The sequence below is a fragment of the Gossypium hirsutum genome, chromosome A05 (genome assembly GCF_007990345.1).
Source record: "Gossypium hirsutum isolate 1008001.06 chromosome A05, Gossypium_hirsutum_v2.1, whole genome shotgun sequence".
NCBI classification, from domain to species: Eukaryota; Viridiplantae; Streptophyta; class Magnoliopsida; order Malvales; family Malvaceae; genus Gossypium; species Gossypium hirsutum.
This window is the reverse complement of record NC_053428.1, coordinates 22,335,177-22,356,205: the sequence shown is the minus strand read 5'-3', so window position 1 is coordinate 22,356,205 and position 21,029 is coordinate 22,335,177. Positions and strand designations below refer to the sequence as shown.

At 35.1% G+C, this 21,029-nt stretch overlaps 2 protein-coding genes across 7 annotated transcripts; both read left to right on the top strand.

Moving 5' to 3' along the window:
- The first annotated feature begins 240 nt into the window (after window positions 1-240).
- LOC107957810 (glucose-6-phosphate isomerase 1, chloroplastic) lies at window positions 241-5,695 on the top strand. The gene is made up of 14 exons (XM_016893384.2): window positions 241-946; window positions 1,055-1,177; window positions 1,492-1,590; window positions 1,729-1,812; window positions 2,334-2,477; window positions 2,556-2,621; window positions 2,951-3,019; window positions 3,108-3,215; window positions 4,021-4,073; window positions 4,165-4,303; window positions 4,403-4,559; window positions 4,724-4,802; window positions 5,241-5,307; window positions 5,394-5,695. Exons 1-14 carry the CDS (start codon window positions 419-421, stop codon window positions 5,526-5,528), a joined length of 1,851 nt encoding a protein of 616 aa, XP_016748873.1. The 5' UTR covers window positions 241-418; the 3' UTR covers window positions 5,529-5,695.
- A 4,114-nt stretch (window positions 5,696-9,809) lies between these two features.
- LOC107957811 (uncharacterized) lies at window positions 9,810-19,216 on the top strand. 6 transcript variants are annotated; one of them, XM_041113969.1, is made up of 24 exons: window positions 9,810-11,347; window positions 11,476-11,551; window positions 11,641-12,240; window positions 12,670-12,905; window positions 13,027-13,098; window positions 13,200-13,334; window positions 13,760-13,878; window positions 13,960-14,271; window positions 14,661-14,748; window positions 14,837-14,942; window positions 15,028-15,141; window positions 15,352-15,515; window positions 15,641-15,761; window positions 15,853-16,077; window positions 16,163-16,353; window positions 16,733-16,900; window positions 16,968-17,073; window positions 17,237-17,374; window positions 17,523-17,684; window positions 17,780-17,980; window positions 18,096-18,290; window positions 18,380-18,451; window positions 18,590-18,620; window positions 18,718-19,216. In XM_041113969.1, exons 2-23 carry the CDS (start codon window positions 11,504-11,506, stop codon window positions 18,599-18,601), a joined length of 3,585 nt encoding a protein of 1,194 aa, XP_040969903.1. In that variant the 5' UTR covers window positions 9,810-11,347; window positions 11,476-11,503; the 3' UTR covers window positions 18,602-18,620; window positions 18,718-19,216. The 6 variants fall into 6 exon arrangements, with proteins under 6 accessions (XP_040969903.1, XP_016748876.2, XP_016748878.2 ...); XM_016893389.2 differs by having other exon boundaries at window positions 11,102-11,347; window positions 11,638-12,240; XM_016893387.2 differs by lacking the exon at window positions 18,590-18,620.
- Window positions 19,217-21,029: the final 1,813 nt, after the last annotated feature.

The following is a 21,029-nucleotide window of genomic DNA, read 5'->3' as shown; positions in this document are numbered from 1 at the left end:
ATACTAATTTAATATATTATTAGTAATTTGTAAAAATTCAATCAATTCAAAATTGTATGAAAAAATAGTTGAAAATCAAAATTCTGAAACTTGATATATAAATTTAATATTTATACATAAAAAAAATCAAATCTAGCCCGCGGCAACCAACCAATACAAACCTAAACCGATAACCAAACGATCAACGTGTGAACCGAATAGCAAAAGACAAAATCAACCCTCCCAGGTTAACTCCAGCACAGCACGTAAAACAAAAACAAACCCCAAAACCATTTCACTTCATCGATTCTTCAGAAAATATCGAACCAAACCCTTCCTCGAATCCAAGCCAATGGCCTAAATTTAAAAAAATTCTCGCCATTTCATTTATTGCACATCGTTATCATCGTCTCGCTTTCACTTGTCTTTGCGTTCTGCAATGGCCGCTCTCTCGGGCCTCTGCTCTTCTTCCCCTTCTTTGAAGCCTAAGCATGACCGAGTCGTCATTCCATTGTTTCGCAAGTACTCGCTTGCATTCCCTACTCGGTCCAATTCTTGCTCCAAGCTCTCCGTTTCTGGTGAAGTGTCCGCCGATTTGTCCAAAACGAACAGCGTGGGCGTTTTGAAGAAGGCCAAGCAAGGTGGGCTGGAGAAAGATCCTAAAGCGCTTTGGAGGAGGTACGTTGACTGGTTGTACCAGCACAAGGAGCTCGGTTTGTACCTCGATGTCAGCAGGATCGGGTTCTCGGATGAGTTCGTCGCGGAAATGGAGCCCCGGTTCCATGCCGCGTTTCAAGCTATAGAGGACTTGGAGAAAGGCGCCATCGCCAACCCGGATGAAGGGCGGATGGTGGGCCACTATTGGTTGAGGAACGCCAAGCTCGCGCCAAAACCGTTTTTGCAAGTACAGATTGAGAAGACTCTCGACGCCATTTGCAAGTTCGCTGATGACGTCATCAGCGGTAAGGTCAGTTTGGCTGTTCCGTTTTCACTCGCTGTAACAAGCTAATTCACCATCAATGTTGAGGCCGGATTAGTTGAGTTATCAATTTGCTTCATCCCTTTGGAACTGCAGATTAAGCCTCCGTCTTCTCCAGAGGGTCGTTTTACTCAAATACTCTCAGTTGGGATTGGAGGTTCGGCTCTGGGCCCACAATTCGTTGCCGAAGCATTGGCTCCTGATAATCCTCCTCTAAAGGTATTTGATCAATTTTTTTCATTCTCTTTGAAATTTGGACCTGATAAAGAACAGTTTGATCAAAAGCTTTGGTAAAATTGCCTAGTTAAAGAGTTTGAACCAATCACATAAGTAGACTAGTTAACTTGTACCTTATCCCTGGTTTTATCAACTTGAATTGCGTTTTGCAATAGTGTTCATTTGTTAAAGCAATCCACCAACTTCCCTTTTGAGAAATTGAATAGCTTTCTAATTGAATGATTTTAAGTCTTAATTACGTACATACATACTATATGCTGGAATAGGCTATTGATATTTGTTCTCTGTATTGGCAGATAAGATTTATTGATAATACAGATCCCGGTGGAATAGATCATCAAATTGCACAGCTCGGTCCAGAGCTGGCTTCTACCCTTGTAATTGTGATCTCAAAGGTCTGCATCAAGTCATCCTTAAGATCTACTTAGTTTTCTTTGTTATTGTTTTATTCTTCTCTACTTATCTGTTTTATGGACCATATATCATATATTACATATAGTTTGTATTTATCTAATAAAACTTAAACCACTCAGAGTGGAGGTACCCCAGAAACTAGAAATGGTCTGTTGGAAGTTCAAAAAGCCTTCCGTGAAGCTGGTCTGGATTTTTCAAAACAGGTTTTGATCTCAGGTTCTTGTTTCTGCTTTTATTTGTTTACCCTGCTTCAGAGTTTTACTTTAAAAATTTAATTAGGTAATTAATTCAAGGTAGGTTGTAATTTGAGTATGTGAAAAGGCTTTGTAACTGGAATTGGACTTAGATGTAGATGCATGTCATTTGGAAGTATTCATTCTTAAATGCGGTTGTTTACCGACTGTGTTCTGCCACCCTCATGAAGAGTGTTCTACAAATACTTGTATGATCCTATGATCCCCTTTTTCTTCTAATGGTTGGTCTTCTCATTCTATAAAAGAAATAGTTGACTATGTTTAGTGAGCTTGATGAATATTCAAGTTATTAGATGGTCACTAGAATTTTTAAGCCATAACCCCCCAGCTGAAAATCTACTTGGTTCGGTATGATCCTTGCATAGAGACTTCACTTGGTATTACTTAATCAACTATTGCATCTGGAAGCAGATTTGTCCTGTAATTTGGTTCTCAGATTTATAGGTGTTGCTTATTTACACTTCATGCAGGGCGTTGCTATAACACAAGAAAATTCTTTGTTGGACAACACGGCAAGGATTGAGGGTTGGGTAGCCAGATTCCCTATGTTTGATTGGGTTGGTGGCAGGACATCTGAAATGTCTGCTGTTGGTCTACTTCCAGCAGCACTTCAGGCAAGTAGTCCATGGATTTAATATTTTGTGGTTATCAGAGCAAATTGGAACAGTTCTTCTAAGTGAATATTTCTGCAGGGAATTGACATAAGGGAGATGCTAGTTGGTGCATCTATGATGGACAATGCCACAAGGAGCAGTGTGGTAAGTTTTGGACTGGTGTTTTCTATTTGCTTTAACATATTTTGATGCTGCTTTCAAATGATTGAATAGGGAAGAATTGAATCATGATAATTGCAATTTTTAGTTGGTGACCTTGGGTTACTTGTTTTCATTCCGTGTTGCCCACTTTGGAAACTAAAGAGTTTAGTTGGCAGTTTCTTAGCACCGGAAAAACTTGCTCCCCATCTTCTATTTGGAATGTTACCTTGTTTCAGTTTGCTTTAACTTCCTATGAATATTATGTATCTGGCTTGTATTCCACCTGTCATCCCTCCTGTTGTCATAAAGAATTTTTTCCTCCTTTCCTTCAGCTTAAGGATAATCCTGCAGCATTGCTTGCTTTATGTTGGTATTGGGCATGCGATGGGGTTGGATCTAAGGTATTATATACTTAACAATATTACAGATCTTATGTTGTCCAGATTTTGGTTTCCCATATTAATGGCTTCTCTTGTGGGGTTCTTTTAGGATATGGTTATCCTTCCATACAAGGACAGCTTATTACTTTTTAGTAGGTATCTACAGCAGCTGGTTATGGAATCACTTGGCAAGGAGTTTGACCTGGATGGTAACCGGGTATGTATAACTGTTTAAGATGACTCATACCACTTCATTTTAAGATGTGTATCTTGGAGAGTACTTTTGGATCACTAGCTAGCACTTTCTATAAAAAGCTAAACTGTAGGACCTTTTCTTGTCAATAACTTTAAGCGCCCTTCATATTGGGTGTACTACCGGATAAAGCATATAAGCTGATATGAGGAGATTTTATGTTTGGGAAGAGTGATTCATGGTCTTCCAATTCTGATTGACTCTTAAGAGTATACCTTGTGTCGTACGTTTTCTCACTTATCTGGAGCTGTTTTAATGGATTAATTGTTGTAAAATCTTGCTCAATGAAGCTTTTTGGCATAATCAAAGATCTATTACTTGGTTGGATTGTTGCCAAGTATTAGCAATTAAGCAATTTGGCCTCCATTTATGTATTGATGAGATCCAGATGCATGTTTTATTTGTTCTATTTGCTGGCATGACATGAATAATTAGTAGAATTTTGTCTTGACAAACCTTATTGGAGGTCCATGCCTTAATTCAACAAAATCTGTGCTTTAGTCCCTCAATGCATATTATATACAAGTTTTTAATATAAAAGCATTATTAGGTCAGCTTCAACTTTTTAATATCAAAACAATATCAACCAAATGCAGAAACCTGCCAACATGTATCACTTTGGATATAAAAAATTATTGATGGTGGAGCATGATGCATTTCTATTGCAAGTATTTTCAGGCTTTGCGTCAAATATTTGCTCATTATTGACATGTTTGAGTTGCTTTCTTACATTATTAGAATCGGTAAAAACAAATTTTTAATTCATCAGGTAAATCAAGGAATATCTGTTTATGGGAATAAAGGAAGCACAGATCAGCATGCGTAAGTTCTCCTTGTGCCTTCAAAATTGATCTATATTGATGAAAATGGTGCCCAGGCCTGATGCAACCTTCCGTGTATTATCAATTTATAGTTATATTCAACAGCTGAGGGAGGGTGTGCATAATTTCTTTGTGACATTCATTGAAGTGTTACGTGATAGACCCCCTGGTCATGATTGGGAGCTTGAACCAGGTGTCACATGTGGTGACTACCTGTTTGGAATGCTACAGGTTTGATAAGTGCCAGTTTCCTAAAACAGGGAGATTTTCACTGAACGTATACATGATAAAAACTGATGGTGTTTGCAATATATGACCTTGCTTGTGCAGGGAACAAGATCAGCTCTATATGCAAATGACCGAGAGTCGGTTACTGTCACTGTCCAAGAGGTGACACCTAGATCTGTTGGGGCTCTTGTAGCTCTTTATGAGCGAGCAGTTGGACTTTATGCCTCACTTGTCAACATCAATGCTTACCATCAACCTGGTAAAAATATGTTCCATCTTCCATTTAAGAAATTTAGTTCTTGAAATGGACTAAGGAGGATATTGTTTGGTTACTAATTGGGTTCTATCTTGGCACCTAGCTGTTTGATCTAAATGTTCTTGTTGGGCTAATTATTTATTTTTGGCACTTAATTTTCATCTTAGGTGTGGAAGCTGGGAAAAAAGCAGCAGGTGAAGTATTAGCTTTACAAAAGCGGGTTTTAGCAGTACTCAATGAGGCTAGGTAAGATCAGATGCTTATAATCTGGTATTTATGGTGCAATTTTTCTGAAAGCCTCAGATGCCATTATATGTCAGATATTTATTTAGGGAAGCAATATACTGAACACAGTTTTGTACAAAGGTTATGAGAATTTTCTAAACTTCCTTTATGGATGAAGTATAGTATCCTTATTCCTTATAAGTCGGAATTGAAGAAAGTTATGACTGAAAAGTTTTTTAGATTGCAGCAACTGATATTCTTTCCCACTGTCTGTCTGTCTGTCTGTCCTTGTAGCCTATTTTTCTTCTCTCTCCTCTTTGGTTCAAGGGCCTGATGACTTTCAATGCTAATCCCTTTGCATGAACTTTTTTATTTTCTTATCATTGGGCTTGGATTGAATGCATGTGTGTGGTTTGTTGTTGTTTTGCTGATTACTGTTTTCTGTTTCACTTTGTTTAGCTGTAAAGATCCCGTTGAACCATTGACACTTGAAGAAGTGGCTGAACGTTGCCATGCTCCTGAAGACGTATGTACAAAATACTGTTCAGGGGCACTTCTTTCAACTTGTACAATAAAACACAATTGCTAACATCCTTTGTTTAATGGTTGCAGATTGAAATGATTTACAAAATCATTGAGCACATGGCTGCCAATGACAGAGCACTAATTGCTGAAGGCGATTGTGGCTCACCGAATAGCTTAAAGGTTTTCCTAGGGGAGTGTAACTTGGATGAATTGTATGCTTAAGTTAACACATTGAAAATTCATGTTTCAGGTTTCATAATAGTGTTCCAGTGAAGAAAAAAAAGCTTCAATAAAATTATTTAACTGTTTACAATGTATCTGATTTCCCTTCTGAAGCAGGTACTTTCTCTTTCTATCAATGTTGAGTATAAAAAAAAAATTCCACTGTTTCCAGTTCTGTCATTGAAAGATAAGGGCAAAATTTCTGGATTTGACGATAGTATGTATGATATATAATATTGTTATGTGTTTATATTTGAATATATGTATGATATGAGTGTTATGAGAGAATGAGGATTTTGGTATTGAAATTATGAAACTGTGGTCGAGGCTTGTTATCAAAATTTTCCTATCCACACTGGATGAGAAATCTTAACTGTTTACCCCTTTTTACTATTGTTTTGAAAATATCAGAAGGTAATGCCAATAGGAGTCTGCTTTTTCCATTCCGTTTGGTTCTGACGTTCTGGAAGTTTGCTTAAAATTCAAATTTCGGGACGGGTTTTTCGTTGCCAAAGGCTTTTAAAAAAATAAAATAATGCACCCATGTCTCTGTCAAATATGGTGCGAATATAGTGGATGTTATTCTTGGTTTGTCTTGTTTATGTATTTGTTTTGGTCTACCATCATCTCAGCTATTTCCATTTGCTCAGAGTACTATTAGAGTAAGAAAGTTCCTGGACTAAAACCTCCAGACCAGACCCATAGAGGAACTATTTCGTCATTCATCTACAAATTTTGTAATTCAGTAACTTTAGTGTGTTTTCCACTCGGTCGCTTTGAACCTAAAATACAAGAAACATCATTTGTCTTCCATGTTTGGAATCCTTTCTCTTCAAGACAACCAACAAGTAGTTGAGTACCTTAATGTTAGGTAGTGAGGAGCAACGGCAGTTTCCATCTCAAGAAAGCCGGTTCCCACCTCTCCCTAATTGATTTGTAATCTTGGTTAACATTATGTCTAGGGTTTAAATCTAAGCCCTTCTTCCTTTTATCACCTCCCATTTGAAGTTTCATTCTAAATTATCTAAGAGTTCGATTGAGTTGGTGTCATCTATTAATTGATTTTTAATTTGTTTATGAAATTAACAAAAAATATTATTTTTACAAAATAACAAATATTACTTTGAGAGTATATTTTTATTTTTATATAAAAAATTTAGAAAAATACATATGATGGAATTTGAACCTAGAGCACCAAGACATTCACTACTTCAAATTTACAATTCCTTTTTTTATAAATTTATTACATAACTATTTTCACGATCAGGAAAATACTACCAGCAGAAATTTTTGAAAAAATCAATAAAATTATCTGCAACCAGCAGACTCAATATAAAAAAGTCTTTTCTGAATACTTTTTACAATCATATGTTTATCTAAATGATATAGGGGAAGAAATTCCTACTATAAAATTCAAATTAGATCATGAACCATTTGATATAAACAATATTGAATGGGGTTTCGTTAGAGAAATTGTAGTACAAAACTTTTCCACTTATTAAAAGATTTTCCTGCTATTATAAAAGCTATATTGTCACTTTTAGTATATCAAGATGATTTTTATTACTATTTTTATATTCAAATAAGTAGTCTTATTGGAATTGCTGAAAAAGAGCGATTCTATCAACCATATCAAATATGGATTATTCAACGAATGTTTGATAGTCCTTATTTATCAGCAGCCAAAGAAGATAAAAAACACTTGACCAAAACCATTGACAAGTGTTACAATAATCCAAAATATTTTCAAATCCAAGCCGGAATTGATTTAATGTCAACAGCTCGACATGTACTTCAAGATCAAACATACAAACTATCTACTGATGGAAGAAGAATAATAGCCAATAAAAACAGCATGATTCAAAAATCAAGAGATGAAGAATCCATACAACTGCTAAAGAAAATAGCAGATATGGAAATAGACGATTTCCCTTCAGAAATAATTGAAGAAATCAAGAACACGTGGGAAACTTGGAATTCACCAAGACTATCACCAGAATCTTTACACCTGGATGAAATAGAAACATGGAACCTGGACAACATCCAAGAAGGATAAAAACAAAACAAAGACCACGTGGAAAGTCAAGAAGACTTTCAAGCTGATTTTCAAGATTGGCGGTAAACAAAAATTCAAGGCATCCATGTACGATCAAAGATATGACAAAGACAACTGACAACATACGTGGAGGCAACAATAAATTCATCCTTATCAGAAACACTGTGCGGGATTGAAGAAAAATCAAATAGAGATTAGAAATTTTACTATAAATAGCAATGTAAATAGCCTAAACAGGGCATCGAAAAATAGTTTAGAAATCTTTCCTTTTACTTTCAGTATTCTCCAATCAAATTTCCTAATTTTATGTCTTGTTGTTCAGACTTAGGAATTTCTTCTAATTGATTTTTAGAACTACTTCCTACATTAAATATAAATATATATTCTTCTTCATCTGAATCAAAATCTGTTTCTGATATTAACTCATATAATATTTCTTCAAGATTTATTTCCTCTTCATAACAAATTTCTAAATCTTGTTCTTCAAGACTTTTAATCGTCTTTTTAGCACTTTTTCTTTTATTAGGACAGTTTGGTGCTATATGACCTTCTTCATCACAAATAAAATATTTACATATCTGTTTTTTAGATTTTTTAGAAGTTTTTTTTCTAACAAATTTTTTCTTTTTCTTATTTTTACCAGTATATTTTTTATTTCCTGGTTTCCACCTAATAAATTTATATTTTCTATTTTTCTTTTTATGTTTTTTATAAGTATTAGGACGTGTTGTTTTACATCCAAATTCCCATTCATTTTCTAGAATTTTTGTTCAATGACTATAAGTTAATTTATTTTTTACTTGTTTAGCTGCTTTAGTTTGTAGACAATGTAGAGTTATTCTTTGTCTTGCAAAATTAATTCTATTTCCTATAGAATCTATATTTTCTTTTGCTATTCCTGATTCTTTACTATGTTTATCTAAATAAGACACATATTTTTTTATACAAAGTAGTAATTGGTACCTAATACCAATAAATTTACTACAGAAATACAACCAAAATTACTACATCTAAAAGATCTGTCAATACCAAAAGATTGGATGATTGATAGAATAAGTGGTACTAGTACTTCAAAACCTGTAAGTACTATAGAATATATGTCATCTGGAGATAGACTATATTTTAAAAATAATGCTATAACAAATACTAATGATAATTTAGTTTTACCTTCTAATTCTCAAATAGAGGAAGAAGAAGATAATATTAGTACAAATTCGACAACACCAATAGGTATGAAAACAGTTCAAATACCTATTTTCCCTACTGAACCTAGTAGAAATTCTAGAAATACTAGAATGAAAGAAATACAATCTACTACTATTATTCAACAAATGAAAATAGGAAAAAAATGTTATTATTACGTTTTCAAATTTCTAACCTAGGAAATATTATACATATATAGACATTAAACTTCAATTGAGAGACTATAAAACATATTCTTTGCATGCTTTATTAGATATTTGAGCTACCACAAGTAGTTGTAGAGAAAATGTCATTCCTGTAGAAAAATGGGAATTAATGAAAAACCCAATCGGAGCTATAGGAATTGATGGTAAAGAAACCATAATTCAATTTAAAGCTAGAAATATAGCAATTTACATAAATAATGTAAGATTTGTAATTATTAAAATATTGTGTTTTCCTGAAATGCATGGAGACATATTATTAGGAAATAATTTTATATATCATCATCTATCGTTTTCTATAGATAGAAATTTAGTAATATTATCAACAGAAAAAACTTCTGTAGAAATACCTTTAATAGAATTTAAAAAGTAATAATTTTTACAAATCTTACATTATTTATGTAAATTGGTATATTTCTAGCTTTAAATTGAATTATGGTTTCTTTACCATCAATTCCTATAGCTCTGATTGTGTTTTTCATTAATTCCCATTTTTCTGCAGGAATGACATTTTAATCCAAACTAAATTTATATTTTCTATTTTTAATGACTACGTTTTCAAATTACATCGTGGGTGTATTATAAAATAGTAATATTTTATAAATTTTTATGTTATAATTTAAAATATTATATTTTGAAAAGTTACAAATATAACCAAGTAAAATCAGGCTAATAATAGAAATATATCTGAGCAAATTTTACATATGAAAGCTGATAAATGATTTATACAAGCTACAATTTGAATATAAATTCTGATTAAGCTAATATTATATATACAAATTATAGTTACATTCATATATTGACTTTTTTTTTTATACCCTTTAATCATATTTTATTTATGCATAACTTGTTCAAAAAGTTCATAACTGCATGCAACAACCACCAAAACAAACGTTCAAAAATATTTCAAATTAAAGCATATTCGGCCCACGTATGCCCATCAACATTGAATAATAACTAGTGCTACGTTACAGCTAAGTTCATCACTATCAAATATATGGGGGGCCATGTCATAGCCTAGTCAAAACAAAAATCAATTACGTCAAAAGCAAATCGCAGCCGTCCATCATAATACCTTAAATTATTTAAATCATCAGGTCACTTTTCTCTTGTTCCCTTTTTGTTAGGTCCAATAAAAAACATTTTAAATCGGGACACTAACACTAACCCAAGGTCATGACTCAACGATTTCAAACACATAATAAATAAAATATGATATTAAAATATATAGAAACACATATTTTGAACTTAGAACAAAAATTGGTTAAATTTTGCTGTTAATCCCTGTACTTTATAAAAGTTATGAATTTAGTTATTATATTTTAATTTAATTATTTTGGGTGTAAACAATAATTGTTAAATTTATTCAATTAAGTTTAGTAATTTTTAAAATTTTATGTGACAAATATATTATTATATGTATAATATCATATTAATTTATTATTTTCACATATTCCTCATTAAAAATTTAATTAATGGAATAATTTTTTTATTTGTGTTAAGATTATAATTTTAAAATTTAAAAAATATAAAACTTTAGAATAGTCCAATTAGAAATTATTTAAAATTTATTAAAAATTTACATAGGCAAAAAATTAACCAATTCAAAAAATATAAAAATTAAAAGTAATATATTAAAAAAATATAAAAATAAAATTTATTAAATTAAAATATAAAACGCTAAATCCATAACTTAAAATTTATTCCAACCCAAGACAACAAAAAAGGGGGGGAGGAGTATATCTAGCGAAATGTGTGTGTCGGGTGTGTTGGGACCCACCTAACCATGTGAAGCATACAATAGCGGGAAATATTATTAATGTAAGGGTTAAAAAAGCGTCCCCACTTACAACGTTCGACTCTAAATAGTAACTTTTATTAAAAACAAAATTAAGAATAAATAAAATAACGGAGTTCCTTTTTTCCACGTCAAATCACCCTTTTTGTTTCCACCTCGCTTCGTGCGCTGTTTATTCGACTTTTTTACCCATTTTTTTCTTTCCTAATTCGCAAAACTCAAAACGCAGTCGTTTTGCACGAAATCCGAAGGTGAAAAATTGAATTAAGGAAAAAAAAAGAAAAGAAAAAGGGCAAAAACTAAGGGTCCCCATAAATGTTGTTTTGCAGTAAAGCTTTGAGTTTCAGTGTTTTCTCTCTCTCTCTTTTCTCTGATTTCAGATCCGAAGGAAGCTTTTCACATAAGCAATTTTTTTTTCTCATTTTTCTTCTTAAAGCTACAGAAAAATTGGTTAACTGCTAAATACTATACACTAAGCTGATCTCTTCACTGGGTTTTTTTGATTCTTTTTCAAAGCTCGAGCTTTTTCAGTAGCAAAACTCTTAACGCCGTTTCTTATGTAAGTCGTTGTCGTTTCACTACTTGCATTGTTTGTTCATCGGTTTTCTTCATTTTTTCGTTTTTACTATTTTTTTTAGCTACCGATTTTAGTCTTACAAGGGAAATTATTGACAATGTTGGATTTAGGTAAGACTTAAGAGACAAGACAAACATCATGTTCACTGAAGGACTTGACAACAATGCCCTCAAATGGGTTCGAGAAGTATATGAGCTTTGTCTTTCTTTCTTTCTTTGAGTTTATTTAATTTTCATTTAATTAGAAATTCTCATTTATTCTTGTTATTTTAGCAGAAGGAGCTTCCATATTCAAATTCTAGCTTAAGGCCTCGAATGGATCCGATTACCAACATCCGCTCCGGTGGCCGGAATTTTGGCTTGCCACCGACGGCGAAATTCAGGAGCGGTCATTTGCCGGTGACCTCCACTACTTTGTCCGTAGACGAAGAATCCGCTTCTGAAAATGACGTAACTACCGAGTCAGAGGAAGATACTGTTTATGGGGGGAGGTATTCTCTTGATTCTTCTCCTCAAGATGAAAGAATCCCTAACGGAACTGCTCAGAGATACGGGAACATGGCCCAAAGGCGGCCGCGATATACCACTGCTAGTGATTATACATATTCAGATGTTAGTTCTTCAATGGAGACGATAATGGGAGGGAGAAGAGGTAGTTTGGAGGGTAGGTTAGGGAGGGGCAATGGGAGATACCCTGTTGGGAGGGATGGGTTTACAGAGGAGGACGAGTCTTCGGATTCGGCTGGTAGCTCCGAGTTTTCAACTACACAAGTGGGGAGTATTAATGGTGGAATTCCTCGGGGTAGAGCATATGTCTCAGAAGGCTATGCATCGAGTGTACCATCTCGGGTTAACGTGGGAGGTGCAGCTCAGAAGGTTTGTATTCCTAAAATTTTGTTTCACAATGTTTTTGATTGTTTTCCACAGATAGATATATTGAAATGTAGCAAATTCATTATAGCTGGACATAATTGAAGGCACGTTTTACATTAATTAAGGCTTGCAAATGTAACTTGAATGGATTATGTAGGCATACAATTAGTAGCTTTGCAGATTTCTAGCATTTAGTACTTCATTAGCTAGTCTTTTTATTTGTCTGATGGAGCACATACATCTAGAACCTCTGGTAAAGGGGGATTATGAACTTCTTGGTTTCAAAATGTTTGTACAATTGGACAATGGTAGGAACAAGTCCTCGCTTTTAAATTCATTTTCACCAATGTGATTGACATATAGATTACATAGTTTTGAATATAGTTATTCTGAGTTTTATATAATGCTCTTGCTGAGATAGTTTCTTTGCAGGATTTGAATTCTCGAAAGCTACAGGATGAAAAGTTTTCTGATGATGATATTCCAAGTGCACCGCCATTTTCTAGCTCAGTGCAGGAAGCTAAACAAGATTCTCGGCAAATTCCAGTGACTGAAATAGAAAGTGCCAAGGTTGCAGCTAATTCATGTGATCCAAAGACATTCAAATCGATGTCAGGAGTTGAGCCTGAGCTTAACACGAGTCACAAAAAATCGAACGAGTGTGTAAGGTTTGTGCAATGGTTTTGTGTAATACTTATTCAATAATTAATCTGAAAGCACATTAATGTATCCAACCACTGCATATACAATCTAGTGCACATGAATGTTAATTATTCTCCTTGTTCCCAGAAATGATGTTGGTGCAGAAACTGCTACTACATCAGGTGTTCATCCAGCTCGCGTCCCAACATTTCATGCGAGGTATCTCTGATAAACACAGATTCTTAGATGATCCCAACGATGATTCTTTTTCATGCACTTCACCACTAACTGCTCTAAGTTGTTTATTCTATCAAAACCAGTGCTCTTGGACCTTGGCATGCTGTAATTGCCTATGATGCATGTGTTCGACTTTGCCTTCATGCTTGGGCTAGGGGTTGCATGGAGGCTCCAATGTTTCTGGAAAATGAATGTGCACTTTTACGAGAGACATTTGGGTGAGTTTACTCTCCTTGTTCTTATAGAAAGCAACTGACACATCTTCTCACTTTAATTGTACTACAATGGTTTGTCTTGTTACGAAAGCTGCCCTTGCATTTTTATTTTTCCAATTATCATGTTTATGTATGGTCAATATTTGCAGAAATCTAATACTGATTGGATCAATTGCTTTTGATATCTAACTGTATCGATTTAGTTAGTCTGATAAAGGTTTTCATGTATGGAAGTCCAATCAAATCAAGGAATTATTTGACTAGCAGCCTCTTATATTGATGAAAATGCCATCCATATTCTCAGAAGGAAATGATTTAAAGAATCTTAATTCGGTTATCTGATCATGGAGGTTTTGAAATTGTTTATCATTTGTAAACAAGTATGCTTTATTGTTCTCCTCCCACTAATACTTTTATGTGGTGCATAGATTACAACAAGTTCTGTTGCAATCAGAAGAAGAACTAATGGTAAAACGCTCATCAGAGCTTACCAGTGAGGCAGCTGCTGCTAAACCTAAGAAAATTATTGGCAAGATGAAGGTGCAAGGTATTTTTCTGTCTTGGATTTCAGATTTTCATTTTTGAGTCTCTTTGACTTGGTGATTGCAAATATTTTCTTTGCTGGCAGTGCGCAAAGTAAAAACAACCCTGGATCCACCTACTGGCTGTAGTATCTCATCTCTTAGTCTTAGGGCACCAACAATTAAGCTGGGGAACATACGGTATCACTTGACCAGTTTCCAGTCAACACTCGCTTCAAGGTGGCACGCTCTTAGAAAGCTTCGTGTTGCACCTCGTTTACCTGCAAATGGTTCTTTCTCACGCCAAAGTTTAGCATATGTGCATGCTGGAACTCAGTATATAAAACAAGTATCCGGACTGCTGAAAATTGGTGTGACAAGTTTACGCAATAGTTCATCATCATATGAAGTTGTGCAAGGTATGTCTTTCCGATTCCCATACTCTGTCATACACAAAGTAGGATCATGTTTAACTGCATTTATTCATCCTAGCTGCAGACTTGGACTTTGATGTACCTTTTCGTACTACATTAAGATGCCCACATCATATGGTTTTGCTATGAGTAGTACTTTGTGAAGGATATTGTTTTGCTTCTTGAATTATAGATTGCAAGCCTTTTAAGGGAATCTCTCTTTATTTAATTGTTTGTAACTAAAGCATCTGGATTGTACTTACTGATAGTTTTGCTTGGTAATTGTTCCTTTCATTTCTTTCATCCATTTTCTTTTTTATTTTGGATCAAGCCAAGTTATTGTTTTCTCTTTTACTTTTTTGACATTCTTCCTCTTTGTGCGCATATGTCCTTAGAAACATACTCTTGTGTGCTGAGATTGAAAAGTTCAACTGAAGAAGATGGCAAAAGGATGCAGCCTGGATCTGGTGAAACACATGTTTTGTATGTGATTGTCTCCAAATGCTTCTGCTTTATTCTCTAAATTTCTATAAGATACATGCTGACAAGATAGGTACTGATTACTCTGCAGCTTCCCTGATAGTTTGGGAGATGATCTGGTTGTTGAAGTTCAAGAATCCAAGGGGAAGCAATTTGGTCGTGTCCTTGCACAAGTGGCTACTATTGCTGAAGACTCGGTACTGTTTCTGCATTCCGACATTAGTTCTACTTAATTTGTAGTTTAATTTCATTTAGTAACACTCATATGATAGTTGAATGCAGACTGACAAGTTGCGGTGGTGGCCCATATTTCGCGAGCCAGAACATGAGCCTGTAGGGAAGCTGCAGTTGTATATAAATTACTCAACAAGTTCGGATGACAATAGTCATCTCAAGGTGAACTAGTCTTTGATTAGCTTAAAATCTGAAAACTGTAGTTCTTTTTCTTAGCTTAAATTCTGTAGTTCATATTTTAAAAATTAAAGGAAGAAAGTTCAGTCCATTTATTTTGTGTTCTAACCTCATATTATTGCATGATTCAATTTTTAAGATGAAAAATGGGATTATTAATTTATGATATTAATTGCGCCCTTTTTCTCGTTCTAGTATGGTTCTGTTGCCGAAACAGTTGCATATGACCTAGTGTTGGAAGTTGCAATGAAGGTTCAACGCTTCCAACAACGAAACTTGCATTTATATGGTTCATGGAAATGGCTGTTAACGGAGTTTGCCTCATATTATGGAGTTTCTGATGTCTACACCAAGCTAAGGTATTTGGGGGTGGAAAAGGCAAAATTGTTTACCTTTCCTGTTAACTATTGCAATTCATTTCTACAGGGCTTCTTTTTTCGTAAATGTGTTTATGTTCGGTATCTTTAATGTACATTTTTAACAGGTATCTTTCCTATGTAATGGATGTTGCTACACCCACTGCAGACTGTCTCACATTGGTGCATGAATTGTTAATGCCTGTTATTATGAAGGGCCACAGTAAGAGTACATTGAGTCATCAAGAGGTGCCATGCCTTCCACTTTTGTTTTTAAAATAATTTATAATATGTTCCTCATTCCCTCTATAACATGGCTCATTATTTGTTGCTTCACCAGAACCGAATTTTGGGAGAAACCAAAGATCAGATCGAGCAGATTCTTTCTCTGGTTTTTGAGAACTACAAATCCCTTGATGAATCGTCACTCTCTGGCATTATGGATGTCTTCAAGCCTGCAACAGGGCTTGCAGCACCTGCACTTGAACCCGCTGTCAAGCTTTATAGTCTTCTACATGACGTTTTGTCTCCAGAAGCACAGAAAAATCTTTGTCATTATTTCCAGGTTGAGGAATTTAATTTCCTTGATTTCTTGTACCTATCTTTCTACATGTCTTGTCTCCACTTTCTAAATACTAGGGTCTATACAGGCCGCTGCAAGAAAGAGATCAAGAAGGCACCTGGCTGAGACAGATGAATTTATTACAACCAACAATGAACCCAATTTTTTGGACCCAGTTGCTATGTCTACTGCTTACCAGAAGATGACAAGTCTTTGTATGAACATTAAGAACGAGATATTCACTGATATCGAGATTCACAAGCAAGATATACTTCCCAGGTATGTTTTCTCATTTGTTGTTTGATTTGTTAAGCTTGCTCAGAAAGTAAATTTTCAATCATGTGGAGTATGGTCACAAGCGAGTTATAGCTTAATATGCTTAAGCAAAATTTTTTTTATTACCATTTTGAATGAAATTGTTGATACAATATGTCTATTCACTTTTGAGAACATCATATCAGGTCATATACCATGCATGTTTCATATGCTTAAGCAAAATTTTTTTTATTACCATTTTGAATGAAATTGTTGATACAATATGTCTATTCACTTTTGAGAACATCATATCAGGTCATATACCATGCATGTTTCAGCATGCATACAGTTGCTTCCTGTATGATGTGTAGTTTATGCAGCACTAAATTTCCTTCTTTTGCAGCTTTATAGACCTACCAAATCTCTCGGCATCTATATACAGCACAGAACTTTGCAGCAGATTACGTGCATTCCTTCTTGCATGCCCACCATCTGGCCCTTCACCACCTGTGGCAGAACTTGTCATTGCAACAGCAGATTTCCAGCGAGATCTTTCCAGCTGGAATATAAGGTGATTATTTTAGCAACAATATATATATATATTTGCGCTATTGCAAACTCATTTGTTTTTCTTCCAGTCATGTGAAAGGTGGAGTTGAGGCAAAGGAGTTGTTCCACTTATACATCATGATATGGATTCAAGATAAGCGGCAATCTCTACTAGAGTCATGTAAATTAGATAAGGTACATTCTTTATTGTGGATGGTTAATGTGAAATCATAGATTCTTACTTTTGAAATAGATTTCCTGCTTGTAACTTCACAAATGTACTGCTTCTCCGTTTCTTGTTAAATGAAGTATTTTATCAAACTGGCCTTCAAGGAATTATTTGAATGTATACTTGCAGGTGAAGTGGTCAGGAGTTAGAACGCAATATTCTACAACTCCTTTTGTTGATGAAATGTATGATCGACTGAAGGAGACCTTAAGCGATTATGAAGTCATCATCTGCCGGTGGCCTGAATATATTTTTGTGCTGGAAAATGTATGTTAATATATTTCAAATTTCATTTTCTAAGTGCTAGTTTTTTATGTTCTGCACTAGTGCTCTTCTGATCAATGTACATCATGAATTGTTTAATCAGTTCTTTTGAATAACAAGTGATAAACTTTGGGCTACTTGTCTAAACTAGGCTATTTCGGATATTGAGAAAGCAATAGTGGAAGCTCTGGATAAGCAATATGCAGATGTGGTAACTCCTTTGAAGGAAAACATGGCACCAAAGAAATTTGGCCTCAAGTACGTGCAGAAACTTGCTAAGCGATCTGTATGCGCCTACACTGTTCCTGATGAGGTAAGCCGTAGGTTTTTCAGTTAACAAGAATCTTCTTCCTTGGCTTTGCTTACTCCGTTAGTTTTTTAGCTTGAGAGTTCGGTTGCTTCTTTCAGCTGGGCATCCTGTTGAATTCTATGAAGAGGATGCTTGATGTGCTACGTCCGAAGATAGAGACACAGTTCAAGTCTTGGGGTTCTTGCATACCTGATGGTGGAAACACAGCCCCTGGTGAGCGTCTTAGTGAGGTTACCGTGATGTTGAGAACCAAGTTCAGAGGGTACCTGCAAGCTGTTGTTGAAAAACTTGCTGAGAATGTAAGTCCTGCTTAATTTCTCTGGTCCAAGTTCAGAGGAGGGTACCAGCAAGTCTTGTGGTTGTTTGCTTTCATTGTGGAATTTATTTTGTTTTGCTTTTCGTTCTTTATTCCAGACCAAATTACAGAATGCGACAAAGTTGAAAAAGATTCTCCAAGATTCTAAAGAAACAGTGGGAGAATCTGATATACGAAGTAGAATGGAGCCACTGAAAGAACAGTTAACAAGTACAGTAAATCACCTTCATACAGTTTTTGAGACTCACGTTTTCATTGCTATCTGCCGATGGTACTGGGATCGAATGGGACAGGTAAGTTATGGTGATGGTGGTTCAAATTTTGTGAATCCAAGTTAATAATGTTGCTCATCTGGCGTGATTTTTTTTCCCACTCATTGCAGGATGTTCTCAGCTTCCTGGAAAACAGGAAAGAGAATAGATCATGGTATAAAGGTTCCAGAATTGCTGTATCTGTAAGTGAAAACATAACAATTTTTTTGCTTCCTTGCTGAAAATAGGTCCCAAGTTATTACAATGTTTATCAATGGAGCATTTCCAAGCTTTGCATCTTTCAGTAATACCTGATTATTTTGGTTCTTTCATTGATGCAGTTGTCATTATGAAGTTTGCATTGATGCACTGGTTATGTCATTTCTTGATTTCTCCATTGAAATCCTCAAAATTTTTTCATGTTCAGTTTTTTTGTTTTTTGACATTGTACCCTGTTGTTGATACGCAGATACTGGATGATACTTTTGCGTCACAGATGCAGCAGCTCGTTGGCAATGCACTCCCGGAAAAAGACCTTGAGCCACCTAGGTCAATAATGGAGGTGCGGTCGATGCTGTGTAAGGATGCACATAATAGTAATGACAACTCATTCTTTTACTAAGCACAGTTTTTGGGTAGAGAGAGATGAATGAGTTTGGTGATTTACGCACGTTATACATGGAAAGCCTCGAGATATAGAAAACCACCCAACAAAAGCAAAAAACATGGAGATATAGAAGTTGCCACACAGATGATCTCTGATCTGAATAGCCTTATAAAAGATTAGATGATTGAATTTGGTCATCTTGTTATTTGTATATGTAAAATATGATACAATTTTGTGGCTATTAACTAGCTCTTCTTCAAGTTTTGAAAGGGAGCAAGTGATTCAACTGCTCTAAATTCATAGCTTCTCTCAAATCATATATATAAACCATAATTAATAATCCTCACATTTTCTTTTTTCACTTCCCATTATACAATATGGAAACTTGTATGATGATCTATTTGAAATATACTTGCCTTCCTTTTTTGGTTACAAAATGAAAGGTAATTAACTAAACTACCGAGAGGAAGAAAGTAACGAATGCAATGTGACGTGGTCAGCAAGCATCAACTTCCAAGCTCTCCCTGAGTAAGTTGAGTGCATGAGAACTGTCACATTCCACCATCACTTGCTTGAAGCCTTGTTGCCAAGCAACAAGCTTGACCAGAATCCGGAATCACGGCCTTGTCTGTATTTATTTTTATCCAACCCTCCAAAGGTAGTTTTCAACCATTGGATACTGTTAAATGCCTTCTCGACTCGTATTGCATCGCCGCATTGCAGCTTTTGGCCCAGCTCCAACTTTGCCAACAAATGTCTTCTATGGATTAGTTTTCCTACAAGAAGATAAAATTGTTTTTTTTTTCATATGTTCCAACATACTATTCCAAAGAGCGACCCCCAATCAATCGAACCAGCAACAATGTTTCCCTCATTTCGAATGTTACTCAAAATCCTGTCTCTAAGCGGCTGTAGGAAAAAGAACATCATGTGTGCGAGCACGTTGCATTGCAGCCCATACTTTAGTTGATTCACCAACACTTCGGAACAAAACCTCTCGATTCCATCGTAAAAGGCTATCCCTTTTAAGTTCTAATTTTCGAACTATTTAACAGGGCCGTCTGTAGAATGGTATCCTGTAATCTGTATATAATATCATAGGGCCATGATCAGACATCATTACTGGGAGGTTAGGCAGTACTAAGTTCTCCATCACAGAAAAAGACAAAAAAAGTTAAAAGTGCTGTACTATTGAAAGTAATGCCCAAGAATCCGCTAGAAATCGATCAAAGATATGTGGTTGCAGCAAAATTTCTTTTCAAAATTTAAATTTGATTTTCTATTTTTGTTTAAAAATTTTGTTGCTATCTTTTTGTTACAATTTGCCGTATAAATACAGCATTGGTCATTCAATAAAATGTATAGTCAGTGAAAAATATATAGAATTCTCTTGTTTCCTGAGTGCTTTTTTACCAACAAATTGGCCTCAAAAAGTTTTTTTGTTATCTTGAGGACCTGTTAAAAATGGAAGAGACAAGTTTCACAATGGCACCATCAGTCTTCAATGGAGAAAATTAACAAATTTGGGCTGTTAGGATGATTGTTCATTTGCAGGCTCTTGACATCTGAGAAGCAGTGGAGGATGATTATGAAATACCTCCACTTCCGGCAAATCCAACAGTGGCACAAATGAAGAATCATAAGGAGAAGACGAGGAAGGCTAAAGTGAAGGTGGTCTATTTCCCACTTTTTCACAATCAATTCTCACCAGAATTTAGGAGTATCTTAAAGAAAAATCTGAAGGGAATCAAAGGATCAAGAACATGCAAGTGATGAACTTGATTTGAGAATTTGAAACGAAGAGAATGAAAGAGTCTGAAGCAGTTCAAGATTATGTTGATCAACTGCAGAGTATGAAGTTACAATTTCTTCTTTGGAGAATTCTAAGGATTTGTCAAGTATTGCTTTGGCAGAGCTAACTACTTTGCAGGCTTTAGAACAAAAGAGACTCGTGAGGCAAGAGAATTCTGTAGGAGCTTTCCAAGCTGGCACACAAACAAATGCCAAAAGAAAGAACAAGAAGAACGTTTCGGAAAAAAAAAAACGAATCCTGAGCAAAATTGTTGGTGGAGATCACATGTGAAATGCAACAAATGCGGCAGACAAGGACATTTGGGAAGGATTTGTAAAACTCAACAGTTGCAGGAGAAGACTAGCGCAACGGCTGAGCAATA